General features: G+C 42.9%; 2 protein-coding genes across 3 annotated transcripts in view; both read left to right on the plus strand.

The window, feature by feature from the left end:
- The first annotated feature begins 9,201 nt into the window (after positions 1 to 9,201).
- Positions 9,202 to 16,597, plus strand: LOC106597598 (chromobox protein homolog 3). The gene is made up of 5 exons (XM_082959619.1): positions 9,202 to 9,413; positions 9,918 to 10,123; positions 10,376 to 10,547; positions 13,982 to 14,130; positions 14,518 to 16,597. Exons 1-5 carry the CDS (start codon positions 9,261 to 9,263, stop codon positions 14,636 to 14,638), a joined length of 801 nt encoding a protein of 266 aa, XP_082815745.1. The 5' UTR covers positions 9,202 to 9,260; the 3' UTR covers positions 14,639 to 16,597.
- A 676-nt stretch (positions 16,598 to 17,273) lies between these two features.
- LOC106593746 (uncharacterized) overlaps positions 17,274 to 22,436 on the plus strand; it is a 5,490-nt gene continuing 327 nt past the window's right edge. The window contains exons 1-6 of one of the 2 annotated variants that reach the window (XM_045697160.2): positions 17,274 to 17,446; positions 18,623 to 18,706; positions 18,898 to 18,998; positions 19,266 to 19,367; positions 19,685 to 19,903; positions 20,493 to 22,436. The exon at positions 20,493 to 22,436 is cut by the window's right edge and continues 327 nt beyond it. In XM_045697160.2, the coding sequence (XP_045553116.1) occupies positions 17,414 to 17,446; positions 18,623 to 18,706; positions 18,898 to 18,998; positions 19,266 to 19,367; positions 19,685 to 19,903; positions 20,493 to 21,822 (1,869 nt within the window). In that variant the 5' untranslated portion in view covers positions 17,274 to 17,413 and the 3' untranslated portion in view covers positions 21,823 to 22,436. Of the gene's footprint in view, positions 17,447 to 18,594; positions 18,707 to 18,897; positions 18,999 to 19,265; positions 19,368 to 19,684; positions 19,904 to 20,492 lie in introns of both variants that reach the window. The other variant, XM_045697164.2, reaches the window with a different exon arrangement.

A 22,436-nucleotide genomic window follows, 5' to 3' on the forward strand; every position in this document is an offset into this window, starting at 1 on the left:
CAGTGGTAGATTGGTTCAGTATGTGAATACAGAGGTACTATAACAGAGTCTAGATCATAACAGTGGTAGATTGGTTCAGTATGTGAATACAGAGGTACTATAACAGAGTCTAGATCATAACAGTGGTAGGTTGTTTCAGTATGTGAATACAGAGGTACTATAACAGAGTCTAGATCATAACAGTGGTAGATTGGTTCAGTATGTGAATACAGAGGAACTGTTTCTATAACAGAGTCTAGATCATAACAGTGGTAGATTGGTTCAGTATGTGAATACAGAGGTACTATAACAGAGTTTAGATCATAACAGTGGTAGGTTGGTTCAGTATGTGAATACAGAGGTACTGTTTCTATGACAGAGTCTAGATCATAACAGTGGTAGATTGGTTCAGTATGTGAATACAGAGGTACTATAACAGAGTCTAGATCATAACAGTGGTAGATTGGTTCAGTATGTGAATACAGAGGTACTATAACAGAGTCTAGATCATAACAGTGGTAGATTGGTTCAGTATGTGAATACAGAGGTACTATAACAGAGTCTAGATCATAACAGTGGTAGATTGGTTCAGTATGTGAATACAGAGGTACTATAACAGAGTCTAGATCATAACAGTGGTAGGTTGGTTCAGTATGTGAATACAGAGGTACTATAACAGAGTCTAGATCATAACAGTGGTAGATTGGTTCAGTATGTGAATACAGAGGTACTATAACAGAGTCTAGATCATAACAGTGGTAGATTGGTTCAGTATGTGAATACAGAGGTACTATAACAGAGTCTAGATCATAACAGTGGTAGATTGGTTCAGTATGTGAATACAGAGGTACTATAACAGAGTCTAGATCATAACAGTGGTAGGTTGGTTCAGTATGTGAATACAGAGGTACTATAACAGAGTCTAGATCATAACAGTGGTAGATTGGTTCAGTATGTGAATACAGAGGTACTATAACAGAGTCTAGATCATAACAGTGGTAGATTGGTTCAGTATGTGAATACAGAGGTACTATAACAGAGTCTAGATCATAACAGTGGTAGATTGGTTCAGTATGTGAATACAGAGGAACTGTTTCTATAACAGAGTCTAGATCATAACAGTGGTAGGTTGGTTCAGTATGTGAATACAGAGGTACTATAACAGAGTCTAGATCATAACAGTGGTAGGTTGGTTCAGTATGTGAAGGTGAATATAATCATATTAAGGCCTATGGAGTTGATGGTGCTGAGTGCTGGTCCTGCTGTGATGGTACAACTGAGGAATGTAAAGTACAGAACGTGCGTGCGTGTGTGTACGTGCGTGCGTGTGTCTGTGTGCGTGCGTGTGTGTGCGTGTGTGTGTGTGTTTGTGCGTGCATGTGCGTGTGTGTGTGTTTGTGCGTGTGTCTGTGTGTGCGTGCGTGTGTGTGTGTGCGTGTGTGTGTGTTTGTGCGTGCGTGTGTGTGTGTGCGTGTGTGTGTGTGTGTGTGTGTGTTTGTGCATGCGTGCGTGTGTGCGTGCGTGCGTGCGCGCGTGCGTATTTGTGCGTGTGTGCGTGCGTGTGTGTGTGCGTGTGCGTGCGCATGTGTGTGTGTGTGTGTGTGTGTCCAGTACAATACTGGTGTGTGTTTAAATATACTACAAGCGAGAACTCAGTGATGTAATGTCACCTGACCTGAAGAGGAGAAGACAGATATTGGGTTTCATGAATGACAGTGTTATGATGAGTTATGATGAGCAGGATCAGTAGCTGGGTGAGGCTAACCTTTCATTGAAGAGTCGTATCCTTCTGAAAAGCAGCCTCGTTCCACCAGCCTGATCCCAGGAGACCCTAAAAGAGGAATACCAGACTGTTGATGAGGTTCTGTAGGTCTAAGATGTAGGCTTATTGTAGCCTGTTTTCACAGAGAGGTGCAGTGGTTATTAATCAGAGGATTTGATCCTGTGGAGAAGCAGATCCCCCCCCTCCTTCATTGACTACACATTTCACTCTGAAATAGACCCATTTCCTGTCCGTGTTCCAGAAAGGGACTCTTATTTTGAAACATTCTTCAACAAATTTCAGATGCAACTCATGCAAGATAACAAACATGTAGTGACGGTTGTCCTTTCCATTAAAGGTGGTTATCTTGAAGAACATTCCATTGTTCAAGCTGTAAACATTGTATCAGTAGACCCTAAATGAAGTAGACTTCACGTACACAGAGCTTGACTAACTCTACATATTCATTACTGTTTCAAATACATTTCTTTTCATTATTTTTCGTTGTTTATCATTAGGCCTTCGTAACAGTGGCGAGCTACAGGTGTGAGAGCGTTCCAGAGGGGAGTGCTCGTAACAGTGGCGAGCTACAGGTGTGAGAGCGTTCCAGAGGGGAGTGCTCGTAACAGTGGCGAGCTACAGGTGTGAGAGCGTTCCAGAGGGGAGTGCTCGTAACAGTGGCGAGCTACAGGTGTGAGAGCGTTCCAGAGGGGAGTGCTCGTAACAGTGGCGAGCTACAGGTGTGAGAGCGTTCCAGAGGGGAGTGCTCGTAACAGTGGCGAGCTACAGGTGTGAGAGCGTTCCAGAGGGGAGTGCTCGTAACAGTGGCGAGCTACAGGTGTGAGAGCGTTCCAGAGGGGAGTGCTCGTAACAGTGGCGAGCTACAGGTGTGAGAGCGTTCCAGAGGGGAGTGCTCGTAACAGTGGCGAGCTACAGGTGTGAGAGCGTTCCAGAGGGGAGTGCGCGAGGTGGATTTGGTGCCTTTTCATTGAGCAGGCGGTACTCTGTCCTTGGAGAGGGGAACGTGGTATCTGTTTGGTTTCAAAAGTAATTTGCCAGTGATAAAATTATTATGCTCAGCATTTACATATTGAATAAATAATCTAAAATTGCTATTTAAACTCAAGAGTTGAATTTGAAATGCGTTCTATGCCGTGGTCTGTGGAAATCAAGTGAAGTCATGGGGATCATTCTGCACTGGGCCTTCTCTTAAATCTGCTCATCCCCTTCTGAGAAAGCAGCACATTCCTTGGGCCAACTGAATGTAGCTGTATGTACCTCTCTGACTGTATAGATACACATTTGGTCCTAAGAGAGACCACAACCCAGAGTGGCTCTGTGGTGTCTCTCTGGCTGGGTGCAGAGTGGCTCTGTGGTGGTTCTCTGGCTGGGTGCAGAGTGGCTCTGTGGTGGTTCTCTGGCTGGGTGCAGAGTGGCTCTGTGGTGGTTCTCTGGCTGGGTGCAGAGTGGCTCTGTGGTAGTTCTCTGGCTGGGTGCAGAGTGGCTCTGTGGTGGTTATCTGGCTGGGTGCAGAGTGGCTCTGTGGTGGTTCTCTGGCTGGGTGCAGAGTGGCTCTGTGGTGGTTCTCTGGCTGGGTGCAGAGTGGCTCTGTGGAGGTTCTCTGGCTGGGTGCAGAGTGGCTCTGTGGTGGTTCTCTGGCTGGGTGCAGAGTGGCTCTGTGGTGGTTATCTGGCTGGGTGCAGAGTGGCTCTGTGGTGGTTCTCTGGCTGGGTGCAGAGTGGCTCTGTGGAGGTTCTCTGGCTGGGTGCAGAGAGGCTCTGTGGTGGTTCTCTGGCTGGGTGCAGAGTGGCTCTGTGGTGGTTCTCTGGCTGGGTGCAGAGTGGCTCTGTGGTGGTTATCTGGCTGGGTGCAGAGTGGCTCTGTGGTGGTTCTCTGGCTGGGTGCAGAGTGGCTCTGTGGTGGTTCTCTGGCTGGGTGCAGAGTGGCTCTGTGGTGTCTCTCTGGCTGGGTGCAGAGTGGCTCTGTGGTGGTTCTCTGGCTGGGTGCAGAGTGGCTCTGTGGTGGTTCTCTGGCTGGGTGCAGAGTGGCTCTGTGGTGGTTCTCTGGCTGGGTGCAGAGTGGCTCTGTGGTGGTTCTCTGGCTGGGTGCAGAGTGGCTCTGTGGTGGTTCTCTGGCTGGGTGCAGAGTGGCTCTGTGGTGGTTCTCTGGCTGGGTGCAGAGTGGCTCTGTGGAGGTTCTCTGGCTGGGTGCAGAGTGGCTCTGTGGTGGTTCTCTGGCTGGGTGCAGAGTGGCTCTGTGGTGGTTATCTGGCTGGGTGCAGAGTGGCTCTGTGGTGGTTCTCTGGCTGGGTGCAGAGTGGCTCTGTGAAGGTTCTCTGGCTGGGTGCAGAGTGGCTCTGTGGTGTCTCTCTGGCTGGGTGCAGAGTTGCTCTGTGGTGGCTCTCTGGCTGGGTGCAGAGTTGCTCTGTGGTGTCTCTCCAAACTCTCCACTCCCCCAATCTATTCTCAGGTTCCGTCTAGACATGGGTCCTGGCTGGGCTGTGGGTGTCAGCCCTGTTAGTCATCCAGAGTGTGAACTCAGTCTCAGATAGTTTGGGGTTTTATGTTATTCTAAACCAGAAAAGTCCTTCATTCTTTCTCAGTTTATGATATGGTGTCGTAAGGCATGTGTGATTTATATTAAGTCATTACTCGTTCTTGGTTTATTGTGTTTTGGTTTTAGCACAGAGACTCCTTTTGCTCTGGGTGGGACTGACAGTATTGTATGTCACTAGCAATCAGAAGGAATTCATTCATTTTTGCATACTACTTCTGCTATGCTTTCTCCTCTGACTTTTCAAGTGGGCTTTTACTGTAGCTGTATGCACCCTGTTAGCCAGGTCTAACCCTAAACACAACTCCAACTCTTACCGTAATCCTAACCCTATCCTTAATCCTAATACCACAATCTGGGATTGGTAGCCAATGATTCGTCAAGAATAATATTTAACATTTTAGCAGACACTCTTGTCCAGAGTGACTGACAGTAGTGAATGAATACATTTGATACATTTTTTTCTCCATACTGGTCCCCGTGGGAATTGAACCCACAACCTTGGTGTTGCAAACACCATGCTCTACCAACTGAGCCACACACACTGAGCCACATATGCCTCATGAGTTTAGTTCAACTGTCTACACCATCAGAACCTAAATCTCTGTCTATGAATTTGAGAGTGGTTGCATTTCTCCAACGCCATCCTTTTTAGAGTCACCCTGTTTAGTTTTTCCTCTCTGGTGGTTGAATCCACAACAGACAGCGTCCTCTAGTGGTAAAATGTTACACAGTGACGTGTGGTCGCCAATGTGAGCCTTCACTTCATTTGGCCAATCAGTACCCACCTTCGTTTTGATTGGTTTAAGATGAACTGTCAATCAAAGCTTTTGGGGGCTTTGCGCAGCACAGCGCTTAGTAGAACTTTTGAGGTCTTGGAGTAAAGATGCTGTCCGTGAAAAATATAGTATCTAGTTTTAGAAGCCATAGGCCAATGGTATTGTCTTTGTTCAATAAAAGTTAACCATTTAATATGTTGTCAGACGTATTTAATAATAATATTATTAATAATAAAAATAATAAATAATAATAAATAAAAAAAAATGGTCTACTATGCCTACTTAAATATTATTTTACTGTCAGGCTTTCTACATTTATAGACAATAGCTTGTTAACCTAAATAAATTCAGCTATTTAGATATTAGACTATTTCTTTAGATATTATTTAGATATTTAGATATTAGACTACCATTTAATTGATTTTACCAGATCAACTAATATAAGTCCCAATTCAAAATATTGTCGGCCCTAATAAGATACTTCTTTCTAAACAAGCGTCATTCCAAATATGAACAAGCCCACTTTGGTAAGGATTAAAACCCCATCATTGTGTACTGAACCCATGAGAAGTAGTGCACCTAAACAGAGATCTGGTGTTTGGAGGGTGTTTGAATGTAAAACCAATGGAAGTGTTCTGATACACTGAAGGTATTTCTAAACACAATTGAAATATACTCTGAAACACCCAAAGTGGTTCTTCAATCTGAATATTGGTGTTTTTAAGAGAGCCTTGTGAAAACCATTGTTGGTGTTTCACTGCATGTAAAAGGCAGCATCAAAACACGTCTCTCATGCAAGCAAATGGTTTTGAAATGCCAATGATTTATAGCGTAAATATTGATTGATGATGATTTTCAGACAATTATCATTTTAAAGAAGACACTGGGAATTGAATAATTTTCCTAGGTTAGACAAAGGCAGTAATTAAAGGCTACAGTTTCCAGGTCCAATGTGATATAAATTATGTTACAGTCAAATTGTTTAGGGCTATGTAAGTTATAGCAGGGTAACATTAGGTAACATATAAAGAGCCCTTTATGTGAGAAGGTGGACGTGAACCCAGGTATCCTGCTTGTCAAAACACTGCCTTTGTCCACTCAGCCAGTCATCAGGAATAAATGGTTGAGCTGAACACCTTTGTTATATTCAGAAGATGGGGTCCGATTCAGACTTGAGCTAAGTAGACTTCACAAAACATGGACAAAAGTCAATTTTTTTTTTTAAATCAACTCAAACCTAGGAATTTCACCTTCATTTTTTCAGTGCTTTGTTTAGACAGATTAGAAGCAGAATCAGGAAGTGAATGCACAATTGTTGGGTCCGTAAGATGGCAAATGTATTTGGGATTTTACCCACTCAACCACACAGCCAGGTACCATGTGAGGAACTCAGACTCCATATCAGAAGAACATTTTTAGATTAAAGAAAAAATGTGAACTTCAAACATTGTGCTACTGTACTGTTCAGCATTCCCCCAGTCTGGGACATGGAGGTGGAGAGAGGGCATTCATATCAGGTGTGCCCTCTAGCAAACTCTATGGTCAAGTATAAAAGCTGGTAAGTTTGTGGGCTGTGTTAAGGTCCTTCACAAACTCAGACAGGAAAGAGCACACCAGGCTCAGGCAAAGCTCTCCAAAACAAGCCAAAGTCAATGACAACATGAGTACAAAATGTTATAGAGCCCCACAGTTGGGTTGTCATAATACCCATAAACCCTAACGGTCAAACAGGGAAATGGTTTCAACTGTTTTCCCACCATACATTTTTCCCATGGGGGATCTTAGAAACACTTAAAATAAGGGCTGTGTTTCAGGTAGGCTTACCCTGGTGTGACATTTTGATAACTGTGTAAATCTCTCTCGGACAAGGTGACTTTTATCAATATATTCGGCTCTATTTCCTTTGATTCTAAAATGCTAATTGGCATCAACGAAGACTACAAATCCCTGCAAGCTCCTGCACGTCATCTCTAGCTGACATCTTTGCTAACAGGTATTGTTTCAATTTAAAACTTGCACAAGACAGTTCACAGAATTGTTAATTTAAAGAAATGTAGCCAATTTATGAATTACTACATTTAGCTAACATTACATATTTAATCCAGAGATTGTTAAAATGAAAGGAGAGCCACACACTAGGAGCTCAGGTGTAATAATTGAATAACCTAATAACCAACGTTTTGACAGACAAGCTGTCTTCATCAGGGTATAATGACAGACACTGCGGGTGACTAGTTTATATAGTGTCAAAGGACACACTGGTGTCTGTAATCATGGCCGGGTGTGGCCTGATATCATTGGTTAATTCTCAGATATAAAAAATAACATGCAAAAAACATGAATGGACAGCATACGATCATAGATACAATTTGGCTACATAGGCCTACAAACATTTACAATAGCAAAATCACAATAATCACAAGAATGGCTTCAGATCAAAGTCGGTCGCATGCAGGCTGACTTCGGTCGTCAGCTGAACGGTGTTTCCTCTGACACATTGGTGCAGTTGGCTTCCGGGTTAAGCAAGCGTTAAGAAGCGTGGTTTGACGGGTCATATTTTGTATGAGGATGACTCGACCTTTGCCTCTCCCAAGCCTGTTCTAAAATCCCCTATGGGAAAAATGAACGGTGGAAAAACGATTGGAACCATTTCCCTGTTTGACCGCTAGGTTTAAGGGTGTTATGACTGTCTTACTCTGTTACATTCAAGAAGGAAACAGAAAAGGAATTCACTCAACAAGAACATTGGTTTTATGTAGAATTTTGGCAGCTAATGGTCATTGTATGCTTGTAGTACAAGTCAAAAAGCCATTTTGATTAATTGATCAGTTTTGTTGATGTTACATCTAGTGGTTAATGGACACGTCATTGTTTACACCTTTTGTGCACTTGTTTTTTATGCTAATGAAGGCCTGTTTTTTTTGTTAATACTGCTGGTTTGTTTGCCTATGAGCTTTACGAGCTTTATATATTGTTCGATGCTTGCCTCACATGCTATATGCTACATGCTACACTAAATAGCCACACACGTTACTGCATACAACTTTTCACAGTCATATTGAGCCATGGGCTGAAGTTTTGTACAAGTTTTGTGTGAGTGCTACTGCTGACATTAGCAGTCATTGCCTGTATTTTTGTTCTATTAATGTGAAATATAATGCCATATTTCCCTTGATTTTGAAGAATATGAATATGATAAATAACTTACAGATCTTAGAACTGTCGTACTTTATCAGTATTAAAATGTTAAATACCTGTTCATGTTTTGTTGTCATTTGATCATTTGCAAAGAAAATATTAAGCTTCAAAATCAGGTCTTGAAAACATTTATTTTGTAGTCATTAATTACTATCCTGGACAAACGGATTAATTTGTATTTTCACAAAACTATATTTTATCATATCTTTCGTTTGAGCATAATACCATACATTTGACCTTTTGGAATGACCTATGAGGAGTTTTTCAGCAGACCGTATAACAGCAGGGAATACACAATGAGGACGGACTCCCATTTACAGAATTTGAAAACTCCAGAAGTGTTCTAATTCTGCACTAGACAGGATTCGAAACACAATGATAGTGTTTAGGAACTTTACAGAGAGGAAACCACACCAACAGATAAGGGATCTAATTCTGCATGAAACAGGCCTCGAAACATCATAATAGTGTTTTCAACCTTTTCCTGGTTAGTACTCCCAGTCTCTGGCAAGGTGTTCCACAACGCTTGACTATGTGGCGTTACAACACACCACGTCATGTTTCAGAACACCTTAGGTTGAATGTTTCAGTAGGCTACACCTTAAATCTGTCTCATAACCCCTTACACCCATGCGTTTCAAAACTCCAGCAAAGTTAAGGTTTCGTCTCCTTAACGATGGTGGCAGCTCAGTTCCCACTAGTTTTAGTGTTACAAAACACTTTATTTTAACAGCGTAGGCAACTTCTCTCCCTCATGCCCGTCGGCTATCAACAATCATCATTATAGCCGAGCGTATCGCCAAATCCTACTATTAAATGACACAGTAGTAAACCCAAGCGAATTCCCACTGTAGACAGAGCGGACAAGCGGATCGGTCTGTGATTGGCGGATGTCCCGTCGTCTCCTCCCGGTTTTTCTGACTTGACCTCTTCCCTTGGCAACCACTTCCTCCGAGCTCCCAACCCGGCCATCTTTATTTAACTCATTCATGAAAAGTTTTTGTAAAGACACTGGAACATTGTTGCATTTGGCTACGCATCTAACGAACCACTGGACACATTCCGTTGTTTTTGTATCAGCGTGCTCCAGCGTATGCTACATCGTAGCGTATTTCTGTCACCGCCAAAGTTGGACTGAAAGCGTACGTGTTTATTAGTAATAGCCTTCGATATGTAGCCTAGTCTACGTTAGCGTTAATCATACGATACATGAATGTACTGTTAAGTCTAGTTTGTGTATGTTTGTCAGTGACTGCAGTCCGCAGTGTTACAGCCTCTAGTCATTTCACCGGCGAGTCCGCAGTAAACATTTGTTTTGTAAATAGTAATAGTTGTGTACAGAACGCGCGTACAACGGCGATGCGCTAGCCTATCCGTTTATTTCCCCTTGACCCGGGGCTGCTAGACGTTACAATGTAACCACATGGTGATGATAATAATGACGACGATATTCTGTCTGGACCTAGATATTGTGCTCGCGTTACATTGTAATAACGTTGCGTGAAAGATTTTACATAATATTTCTGATGAGGAGTGAATACAGTCATAGCCTCTTCACAATACACAATGAAATAGGCTACTACATTTTTCTGAATTATATTTTTCTGAGTTACACTTAACTTGAAGTATATATTTTCCCCCTGCAGGTTAGAATGAGAAAAAAGCAGAATGTGAAACAGAGAAAGGCAGAAACAATAACCGCAACAATAATAACACCAACACCATTAACAACAACAACACTATCAACAACAACACCACCAGTCGTCCAGGAGTTTGTGGTTGAGAAGATCATCCATCGAAGGGTCTCCAATGGAAGAGTAGAGTACTATCTGAAGTGGAAAGGATTCACTGAGTAAGGAGAGCATTTCAACACAGTTGAATAGACCATGGTGCCTCCCAAATGGCACCATATTCCCTAACGCACTACTCTTGAACATAATTACACACTAGTGCACTGTATAAGGAATAGGGGGCCATTTGGGACATATACAGTAGTATCCTAAACTAGTTAAAAATAGTTGTCTATGAATTCCATTCATGTCTTCAGTGGCTAATATTAAAATCTTGCTGTACATAGACACACTCACACTGTTTCTGCCTCTAGTGCTGACAACACCTGGGAACCGGAGGACAACTTGGTCTGTCCTGAACTGATAGAAGAGTTCCTGAGAAACCTCTGTTTGTCTGGAGAGAATCAGGTTGAGGAAGAGAACCTACAGTCGGTGGAACCAGAGCTAGTCCCCAAAGAGGAACTGGCAGAACAGGAGACTGAGATTGTGAGTGGCTGAGATCTGGGATGACGGAGGGACTGAGATCTGGGATGACGGAGGGACTGAGATCTGGGATGACGGAGGGACTGAGATCTGGGATGACAGAGTGACTGAGATCTAGGATGACGGAGTGGCTGAGATCTGGGATGACGGAGTGACTGAGATCTGGGATGACGGAGTGACTGAGATCTGGGATGACGGAGTGGCTGAGATCTGGGATGACGGAGTGGCTGAGATCTGGGATGACGGAGTGGCTGAGATCTGGGATGACAGAGTGACTGAGATCTAGGATGACGGAGTGGCTGAGATCTGGGATGACGGAGTGACTGAGATCTGGGATGACAGAGTGACAGATCTGAGATGACGGAGTGACTGAGATCTGGGATGACGGAGTGACTGAGGTCTGGGATGACGGAGTGACAGATCTGAGATGACGGAGTGACTGAGATCTGGGATGACGGAGTGACTGAGATCTGGGATGACGGAGTGACTGAGATCTGGGATGACGGAGTGACTGAGATCTGGGATGACAGACAGGTCGGCTACATCAGATCCTTGTTTATTAATGTCAATAGAAGACTGGTCTGTAGATCAGTGTGTTTATTAATGTCAATAGAAGACTGGTCTGTAGATCAGTGTGTTTATTAATGTCAATAGAAGACTGGTCTGTAGATCAGTGTGTTTATTAATGTCAATAGAAGACTGGTCTGTAGATCAGTGTGTTTATTAATGTCAATAGAAGACTGGTCTGTAGATCAGTGTGTTTATTAATGTCAATAGAAGACTGGTCTGTAGATCAGTGTGTTTATTAATGTCAGTAGAAGACTGGTCTGTAGATCAGTGTGTTTATTAATGTCAATAGAAGACTGGTCTGTAGATCAGTGTGTTTATTAATGTCAATAGAAGACTGGTCTGTAGATCAGTGTGTTTATTAATGTCAGTAGAAGACTGGTCTGTAGATCAGTGTGTTTATTAATGTCAATAGAAGACTGGTCTGTAGATCCGTGTGTTTATTAATGTCAATAGAAGACTGGTCTGTAGATCAGTGTGTTTATTAATGTCAATAGAAGACTGGTCTGTAGATCAGTGTGTTTATTAATGTCAATAGAAGACTGGTCTGTAGATCAGTGTGTTTATTAATGTCAATAGAAGACTGGTCTGTAGATCAGTGTGTTTATTAATGTCAATAGAAGACTGGTCTGTAGATCAGTGTGTTTATTAATGTCAATAGAAGACTGGTCTGTAGATCAGTGTGTTTATTAATGTCAATAGAAGACTGGTCTGTAGATCAGTGTGTTTATTAATGTCAATAGAAGACTGGTCTGTAGATCAGTGTGTTTATTAATGTCAATAGAAGACTGGTCTGTAGATCAGTGTGTTTATTAATGTCAATAGAAGACTGGTCTGTAGATCAGTGTGTTTATTAATGTCAGTAGAAGACTGGTCTGTAGATCAGTGTGTTTATTAATGTCAATAGAAGACTGGTCTGTAGATCAGTGTGTTTATTAATGTCAATAGAAGACTGGTCTGTAGATCAGTGTGTTTATTAATGTCAATAGAAGACTGGTCTGTAGATCAGTGTGTTTATTAATGTCAATAGAAGACTGGTCTGTAGATCAGTGTGTTTATTAATGTCAGTAGAAGACTGGTCTGTAGATCAGTGTGTTTATTAATGTCAGTAGAAGACTGGTCTGTAGATCAGTGTGTTTATTAATGTCAATAGAAGACTGGTCTGTAGATCAGTGTGTTTATTAATGTCAATAGAAGACTGGTCTGTAGATCAGTGTGTTTATTAATGTCAATAGAAGACTGGTCTGTAGATCAGTGTGTTTATTAATGTCAATAGAAGACTGGTCTGTAGATCAGTGTGTTTATTAATGTCAGTAGAAGACTGGTCTGTAGATCAGTGTGTTTATTAATATCAATAGAAGACTGGTCTGTAGATCAGTGTGTTTATTAATGTCAATAGAAGACTGGTCTGTAGATCAGTGTGTTTATTAATGTCAATAGAAGACTGGTCTGTAGATCAGTGTGTTTATTAATGTCAATAGAAGACTGGTCTGTAGATCAGTGTGTTTATTAATGTCAGTAGAAGACTGGTCTGTAGATCAGTGTGTTTATTAATGTCAATAGAAGACTGGTCTGTAGATCAGTGTGTTTATTAATGTCAGTAGAAGACTGGTCTGTAGATCAGTGTGTTTATTAATGTCAATAGAAGACTGGTCTGTAGATCAGTGTGTTTATTAATGTCAATAGAAGACTGGTCTGTAGATCAGTGTGTTTATTAATGTCAATAGAAGACTGGTCTGTAGATCAGTGTGTTTATTAATGTCAGTAGAAGACTGGTCTGTAGATCAGTGTGTGTATGTAGGTCTATTACTATATGATCATGGAATAGAATAAGAATTTGTTATATTATGATAAAAGCTCCACAGTAATGTGGAACAGTTACCTCAGCAGACTGATATAGGAATAGAACCAGGAAGGAGGCATTCTAATTCCAGAATGATATCCAGACATTCTGCTCCAGATATACACATGTTTCATTGTTCCCTTGGAGTCAATGTTTCCACTTTCCATGCCTGGCACTGAGCTTCCACATAGTACTATAGAGTGATTCAACAACCCTTTGACTAAATTACAAACAAAATGTCTATAACACCTGAGCAAAACATCTTTGTTCAGCATGTACAGTGTCGCGTATCTCTATTAAATATGGAGACGGGGAGAGTCGTTGAGTCGTTGCCTTGATTATAATGCTCCTCTAACTCATCACAACAGGAGATCTCTCTGACTGGTCTGTTGTGTTCTAATGCTCCTCTAACTCATCACAACAGGAGATCTCTCTGACTGGTCTGTTGTGTTCTAATGCTCCTCTAACTCATCACAACAGGAGATCTCTCTGACTGGTCTGTTGTGTTCTAATGCTCCTCTAACTCATCACAACAGGAGATCTCTCTGACTGGTCTGTTGTGTTCTAATGCTCCTCTAACTCATCACAACAGGAGATCTCTCTGACTGGTCTGTTGTGTTCTAATGCTCCTCTAACTCATCACAACAGGAGATCTCTCTGACTGGTCTGTTGTGTTCTAATGCTCCTCTAACTCATCACAACAGGAGATCTCTCTGACTGGTCTGTTGTGTTCTAATGCTCCTCTAACTCATCACAACAGGAGATCTCTCTGACTGGTCTGTTGTGTTCTAATGCTCCTCTAACTCATCACAACAGGAGATCTCTCTGACTGGTCTGTTGTGTTCTAATGCTCCTCTAACTCATCACAACAGGAGATCTCTCTGACTGGTCTGTTGTGTTCTAATGCTCCTCTAACTCATCACAACAGGAGATCTCTCTGACTGGTCTGTTGTGTTCTAATGCTCCTCTAACTCATCACAACAGGAGATCTCTCTGACTGGTCAGCTGTGTTGTGTTGTCCTCCCAGCAGGTGTACAGTGAGCAGAGACATAATGACCTCCAGGAACCAGCTGACCGGGAGTCAGATTCTCCCACTGCCCTCACGTGCCCCCTGGAAGCTGAACGCATCATCGGCTCCACAGACAGACATGGAGAACTCATGTTCCTCATCAAATGGTACAGTTAATCGCTTCCATACTGCCACAACAGACTGCAACTAACACCAACATTCCAAGGTTGGCAGATGTTGTCCGTTGTTTTTAGAATAAAAACTCTCTGTCACACAACTGGTTCCTCTTGTCTTCCTGACTGTATGCCAGGCAGCAACAGACTAGCTACATTCCTCAAACATACTAGTCATTTCTGGTAAAGACTTTTGATTGTGCAACAGCACCAAAGTAGTTATAATGATGTGCTCTGACAAACAGAAAGACGTGGACTTTACCCCCCTGTTGTAGTCTCCCTCTCTCTTTACATGTGTAAAGATATTATCTATGTAATAATATGTCATAGGGACGGTATAATGATTGTAATCATGGCTTGTATCCCTGTGTGTCTGTACAGGAAGAACCGTGACGAGGTGGCCCTGCTGTCAGCCAGGGAGGCCAGCGCCAGGTATCCTGAGGTGGTTGTAGCCTTTTACGAGGACAAACTCACCTGGCACTCTGGGGACGAGGACCAGTGAAGGGTGTGTGTGTGTGTCGTAGAGTGTGTGTGTGCATGTGAGTACACAAGTATGGATGTGAACTGACAAGCATCTGTAGGCATCTCATAGGTTAATTTGTCCTCCAGCGGACCAAGGTCCTCCTTCAGCTGACATTAAAGTCACAGTGTGTGAAACCATGTCCTGCTGCAGGTAGACTGAGTCATGGTGGCAGGTGTAAAAGCCCTCTACGGGGTTGGCTGGGCCTCTTCCTGCTTCCTGTGGTGCTGGGTGAGGTCACAATGCCTTTAGGGATGTAGTGCAGCGTGTGGTGGAGTTCAGAACCATTCATAGAGACGTCTATCTCTCTCTGTGGCTCTGATTGAGTTGAAACTAATGAAATGATGGCAGACAGCCGGTTCACACTGATGAATGCTCCCCCAGTCTATTGTAGAACATTTCAACCCCAGCTCTTTGTCGAAGCCTGACGAAGTGTGCGAGTATCTCTGGATTACATGCCTTTGTTGTTTGTGATCCAGCACTTAAAGTGACTGGATGTGTGTACACTACGTTTGAAGAGTTGGAACTAACCCTTAGCATTCCTTTCCCAGTGTCTTCATGTACTGCAGCAGACTGAATCACTGTGGACACTGTGTTCTGTTTGACTTTGACTACTGATACTGTGGTCGTAGAAGCCCATGTGATTGTATTGGAGTTTAGTACTAGATTTAGTTTGTTGTATCTTCTGGCTCTGGGGCACCTTGGCCACGAGGCTCTCCCTCCGGCTCTCCCTCCGGCTCTCCCACTGTGAGATGTCTGTTGTTTTATTAACTATAGTAATATTGTATAGTATTGGGTTCACTGTGAGATGTCTGTTGTTTTATTAACTATAGTAATATTGTATAGTAATGGGTTCACTGTGAGATGTCTGTTTTATTAACTATAGTAATATTGTATAGTATTGGGTTCACTGTGAGATGTCTGTTGTTTTATTAACTATAGTAATATTGTATAGTAATGGGTTCACTGTGAGATGTCTGTTTTATTAACTATAGTAATATTGTATAGTATTGGGTTCACTGCGCGTTACTCAGTAGATAACTACTGGCCACCTAATATGATATCTGCCCCATTTACTTTTTGCCACAATCCTTGAAATTGTACTTTTTTTGTGTGTGTGAATCATAGTTGATAAATGTGTTACGTTTAGTTTACTGACAAATGTAGAAAAGTGTTGAATGATAGTAGACGGTATGCTGTTTAATGTAGAACATGATAGTAGACGGTATGCTGTTTAATGTAGAACATGATAGTAGACGGTATGCTGTTTAATGTAGAACATGATAGTAGACAGTATGCTGTTTAATGTAGAACATGATAGTAGACGGTATGCTGTTTAATGTAGAACATGATAGTAGACGGTATGCTGTTTAATGTAGAACATGATAGTAGACGGTATGCTGGTTAATGTAGAACATGATAGTAGACGGTATGCTGTTTAATCTAGAACATAACCAAGGGTTTTATAAGTGACCATGGGGATTTGATGAGTTACTCTGATCAAAATGTGACGTCATATGAAAAAAGTATATCTGATGTGATTATGTTAATTCTATCCAGTCACTGATTGTTCTCAGCTACTCTTAACCAAATATTTATCCACCAACCTATATTTGTTACTGATAAATCATTGTTTTGTTAAGGGTCCCAGAGTTATATATGTTCAGGACAAACTCTAGTCCCTACACAAAAATGACTGACACTGTATTCATTGTGCACCTCTCCCATGACTGGAATGTTATGGGACAATGTCTGTATCCCAAACGGTACCCTACTTCCTTTGTAGTGCACTATATAGGGAATGGTCTGCCATTTGAGACTGCCATTCTGTTGAACCTTTAGTTCTGAGCTGCCTCTGACTGACTAAGTTAGTGTACCTGTTGACCTTTGATCTGTGAAGTGTCTGTGAATAAAGCTAGCTGTCACCCTGTGAACCTTTAATGTTCTGTTTCTCACATTATTCACATTAACAAAGACTCAATGACAACAGAGTAAAACAATCACGCTTTGGGACAGTTGTACAAAGACTGCATTTATAAATTATATTCTTCAAGAATTAATGATAATATATCATTCATTGAATGACCATTGTACAGCAGCAAATATTGTTGATTGTACCTTAACAAGATGGTACCTTATAAGCTACAGTAACACCTTGTTCAGTAGATTTGATGACCAGAGAAAGAGATACAGCCATAGAGACATGACAGTTGTATTTGTACTATGTTGATACACACCAACACACCTGTGACTTCCAGGTGTGCTCAAGTACTCTGAAATGGGATTCAAACGAGGAAGCTCAGCAGAACGAGCATTGCAGTGTCACATATAAACACACAGTGACATTGCAATTGTCATCCAGGTCAGGAGGTAAAGACAGTGTTGGTTACTACACACTGTTTTACTAGAGAACAGAGCAGTGGTTCTATCATGGTCATTGTAGTTACTATCCTGATCCTAGGGTTGTATAGTGTTTTATTAGGTACTTCCAGGTCAGACGGTCCAACAGAACAACAACAAATACAGACAGAACGTCTCCGTTACCTTATATGGTACACAATAAGATGTTTTATATCAGAGGTTTATGGAAGCAGCACAAGGTGTCCCTCAATCCTCTCTCCTGTGACTGTTTGGATACCTTCAGACCTGTTTGTCCATAATAAAGAGGACAAGGATCAGCTGTTCTCTCAGAGTGTAACGTTCATTCATTCCCCAGTCCGCTGTGGATGTGATCTGATCGGGATCTGAACTTGAAGAATGAGAGAAGTGATTAACAACCTTGTGTTCCAGGTACGACTGGAGTCTTTTATCAATCAATTCCATGGGAAGTATATGTGTGTCTGAGGTTTTAGATATCGTTTTCAGTGTATCATGTAATAGTACTGTGGGTAATGTTGCCCAGTGAGGGTTGGTGTGGGGGTCTCTTCCTGCTTCAGTAGGTTGAACTAGCTGGATAGTACTGTGGGGGTCTCTTCCTGCTTCAGTAGGTTGAACTAGCTGGATAGTACTGTGGGGGTCTCTTCCTGCTTCAGTAGGTTGAACTAGCTGGATAGTACTGTGGGGGTCTCTTCCTGCTTCAGTAGGTTGAACTAGCTGGATAGTACTGTGGGGGTCTCTTCCTGCTTCAGTAGGTTGAACTAGCTGGATAGTACTGTGGGTAATGTTGCCCAGTGAGGGTTGGTGTGGGGGTCTCTTCCTGTTTCAGTAGGTTGAACTAGCTGGATAGTACTGTGGGGGTCTCTTCCTGCTTCAGTAGGTTGAACTAGCTGGATAGTACTGTGGGTAATGTTGCCCAGTGAGGGTTGGTGTGGGGGTCTCTTCCTGCTTCAGTAGGTTGAACTAGCTGGATAGTACTGTGGGTAGAAATCTACAGATCTAAAGATGTTTCATTCCTCCTGAAAACATACTGTAAATCACAAATCAGATGGTGTAAGAGAGAGAGATCAGCACTACTTCTGCTTTCACTCTGCGGTACAGTAAATAAACTGGACCAACCTGTAAAAGGCACAGGGTTTTCTGATAAACAGATGTAGGATCTTCATTTGAGCTAGTTTTCTACAGCAGGAAAATAATCCTGCAGAACAGGAAATGTGAATTATTATGTGGATTATAATGAATGGACAGTTTTGTAGGGATTGATAAATTTGTTGTTAGGGCAAATCAAGTCTGACATTTCAAATAGGAAATTGCTAAATTTAGAAGCCTTTTTAAAACTCAAATACACTACACGTTTGCATTTCCTGCTGTGGAGGACAATGCTCAGCAACAAAAGAATGATCAAATTAAGATCCTACATGTCTAGAGTTGGAGTGAGTCAATGATTGCACTTCCTGTATTTCTGCCCTGTAAAACTTCCATCTTTGCCTCAGACCGTCCATTCTCACTTCTCATCCACAGTTTAGTTAAGTGTGGCTCAGTCTCTCTCCTTACCTCCTCAGTCTCTCTCCTCTCCTCTCCATGGAGCAGTTTATCAGTGTCTGGGTTCGGGATCCTCGGATTCAGAAGAATGACTTCTGGCATGCCCACATGGACTATGAAATCTGTATACATGTAAGTATGATGTCCTGAGACAATGGGGGAAAACAAAGGGGATGTGGCTGACGTGCAAACCAATATTTCATTTCCGAATTGGTTCAATTTAGGTTAAGGCTATGGTTAAGGTAAGGGTCCGTTTTAGTTTTCTCCACCTGTTCATACGGATGATGGAATATCAGTGTTAAACTGCTGTTGTCTCTCCTCAGACCAACAGTCTCTGCTTCACTAAGAAGATCTCCTGTGTGAGGAGAAGGTACCGTGAGTTCGTATGGCTCCGGCAGAAACTACAGACAAACTCCCTACTCATGTGGGTATTCATAGGAGGATGGCATACTCTATATGTATAGCATATTGACCTAAGATAGCTGGGGACACATTTAATAAATGTACATAATGAAAATACTTCCACATGTCTTGTGTCTTTAACTAGTGGTTGTTAAAAAAGGTGCCAATTATTTTAGATTCTTTAAGAATCAATGACTATATATAATTAATTAAACAGTCCAGAAAATGGATGTACCAATCCCAGATTGACCCTTTAAGTGTGTTTTGATTTGATTGTCTCCATTTCCAGGGTCCAGCTACCTGAACTACCACCTAAGAACCCTTTCTTTAGCCTGAACAATGCCCAGCAGATCACAGAGAGGATGAAGGGTCTCCAGAAGTTCCTTCAACTGTGAGTCCTCCTAACAAACATTACAAAAATAACAAGAAAAATAGTTGTAAAAAAATACTAGAAAAACAACAGTTATACTCAAGGGTTAAAGGCCTACTAAACATTTGTTACACATTGGCATATGCCTCCTCGTTGCTGCACTAGGTTGTGCTTCCTGTGTTTTTCAGGCTGTAGTGAACAATACACGCTGTAATAGGTTCTATTTGACTAATGTTAAACAAATCAACATACCCATGAATATCCATTTGCATTTATGGGTCTGTTGGTATAGTACCAGAGTTCCATTTTCTAATATGCCCATTGGTATTTCATGCCAGGACCCTGGAGAGTAATCTGCTTCTGTCAGACAGCTGTCTGCACCTCTTCCTGCAGTCGGAGCTGGGGGTGTCCCAGATAGAGGCCTGCGCCTCAGGGAGAACCCATTACTCTGTGTCCCAGGCCGTGCTGCGCTGCGGCTGCAAACTGCAACGCTTCCACTCCCAGGAGGACCTGTTAGAGACCAGCCGCAAGGAGTCCTGTGACTCCGACTCTGTTAGGTAGGTAAGCCTCACAAGCACACACACACACACACACACACACACACACACACACACACACACACACACACACACACACACACACACACACACACACACACACACACACACACACACATATTAGACACACACACACACACACACACACACACACACACACACACACACACACACACACACACACACACACACACACACACACACACACACATACAATGTATGTAAAAGTCAAACCTAACAGAAAGGGCGACATTATATGATGTCCAGTGCAGTTGAATTGGAATTCTCTGTCCAGTGCAGTTGAATTGGAATTCTCTGTCCAGTGCAGTTGAATTGGAATTCTCTGTCCAGTGCAGTTGAATTGGAATTCTCTGTCCAGTGCAGTTGAATTGGGTTTTTCTGTCCAGTGCAGTTGAATTGGATTTTTCTGTCCAGTGCAGTTGAATTGGAATTCTCTGTCCAGTGCAGTTGAATTGGAATTCTCTGTCCAGTGCAGTTGAATTGGAATTCTCTGTCCAGTGCAGTTGAATTGGAATTCTCTGTCCAGGGCAGTTGAATTTAATTGTACAGTATGTGTCTCTTTTTTCAGTGGGTTTGTAGAGCCGGAACCCAGCAGCAAAGATGGAACTGCTTCCTCACCCCCAGAGACCCTAGCTCTGTCTCTACCTGATAGGACCAGACCTAACCCCGACCAGGAAGAAACCCTAGCTCTGTCTCTACCTGATAGGACCAGACCTAACCCCGACCAGGAAGAGACCCTAGCTCTGTCTCTACCTGATAGGACCAGACCTAACCCCAGCCAGGAAGAGACCCTAGCTCTGTCTCTACCTGATAGGACCAGACCTAACCCCGACCAGGAAGAGACCCTAGCTCTGTCTCTACCTGATAGGACCAGACCTAACCCTGACCAGGAAGAAACCCTAGCTCTGTCTCTACCTGATAGGACCAGACCTAACCCCGACCAGGAAGAAACCCTAGCTCTGTCTCTACCTGATAGGACCAGACCTAACCCCGACCAGGAAGAAACCCTAGCTCTGTCTCTGCCTGATAGGACCAGATCTAACCCCGACCAGGAAGAGACCCTAGCTCTGTCTCTACCTGATAGGACCAGACCTAACCCCGACCAGGAAGAAACCCTAGCTCTGTCTCTGCCTGATAGGACCAGACCTAACCCTGACCAGGAAGAAACCCTAGCTCTGTCTCTACCTGATAGGACCAGACCTAACCACAACCAGGAAGAGACCCTAGCTCTGTCTCTACCTGATAGGACCAGACCTAACCCCGACCAGGAAGAAACCCTAGCTCTGTCTCTACCTGATAGGACCAGACCTAACCCCAGCCAGGAAGAAACCCTAGCTCTGTCTCTACCTGATAGGACCAGACCTAACCCCGACCAGGAAGAGACCCTAGCTCTGTCTCTACCTGATAGGACCAGACCTAACCCCGACCAGGAAGAGACCCTAGCTCTGTCTCTACCTGATAGGACCAGATCTAACCCCGACCAGGAAGAAACCCTAGCTCTGTCTCTACCTGATAGGACCAGACCTTACCCCAGCCAGGAAGAGACCCTAGCTCTGTCTCTACCTGATAGGACCAGACCTAACCCCGACCAGGAAGAAACCCTAGCTCTGTCTCTACCTGATAGGACCAGACCTTACCCCAGCCAGGAAGAGACCCTAGCTCTGTCTCTACCTGATAGGACCAGACCTAACCCCGACCAGGAAGAAACCCTAGCTCTGTCTCTGCCTGATAGGACCAGACCTAACCACAACCAGGAAGAGACCCTAGCTCTGTCTCTACCTGATAGGACCAGACCTAACCCCGACCAGGAAGAAACCCTAGCTCTGTCTCTGCCTGATAAGACTAGACCTAACCCCAACCAGGAAGAAGACACTCTCAGCATGTCTGTCTCTCCATAGGAACATCACCGCCAACCAGGACACGGTAACTTACAATATTCTGCATCCCAAATGTCACCCGATAGGGCTCTGGTCCAAAGTAGTGCACTATGTAGGGAATAGGGTGCTATTTGGGACACTGTGTTTGCTCTCATTTCATCTTAAAATAAGGCTTCCACACAGCTTTTAAAATAAGGCTTCCACACAGCTTTTAAAATAAGGCTTCCACACAGCCTTTGAAATAAGGCTTCCACACAGCTTTTAAAATAAGGCTTCCACACAGCTTTTAAAATAAGGCTTCCACACAGCTTTTAAAATAAGGCTTCCACACAGCTTTTGAAATAAGTCTTCCACACAGCTTTTGAAATAAGGCTTCCACACAGCTTTTGAAATAAGGCTTCCACACAGCTTTTGAAATAAGGCTTCCACACAGCTTTTAAAATAAGGCTTCCACACAGCCTTTGAAATAAGGCTTCCACACAGCTTTTAAAATAAGGCTTCCACACAGCTTTTAAAATAAGGCTTCCACACAGCTTTTAAAATAAGGCTTCCACACAGCTTTTAAAATAAGGCTTCCACACAGCTTTTAAAATAAGGCTTCCACACAGCCTTTGAAATAAGGCTTCCACACAGCT

This window comes from Salmo salar, chromosome 02 (genome assembly GCF_965601325.2).
Source record: "Salmo salar chromosome 02, fSalSal1, whole genome shotgun sequence".
Taxonomy (NCBI): Eukaryota; Metazoa; Chordata; class Actinopteri; order Salmoniformes; family Salmonidae; genus Salmo; species Salmo salar.

Bases quoted from the DNA above. Each gene is read 5' to 3' on its own strand.
- LOC106597598 (XM_082959619.1), top strand. From the start codon at position 9,261: ATGAAAAGTTTTTGTAAAGACACTGGAACATTGTTGCATTTGGCTACG. The intron at 9,414-9,917 runs GTACGTGTTTAT...TTCCCCCTGCAG, and splicing joins GCCAAAGTTGGACTGAAAGC to GTTAGAATGAGAAAAAAGCA. The intron at 10,124-10,375 runs GTAAGGAGAGCA...TTCTGCCTCTAG, and splicing joins AAGTGGAAAGGATTCACTGA to TGCTGACAACACCTGGGAAC.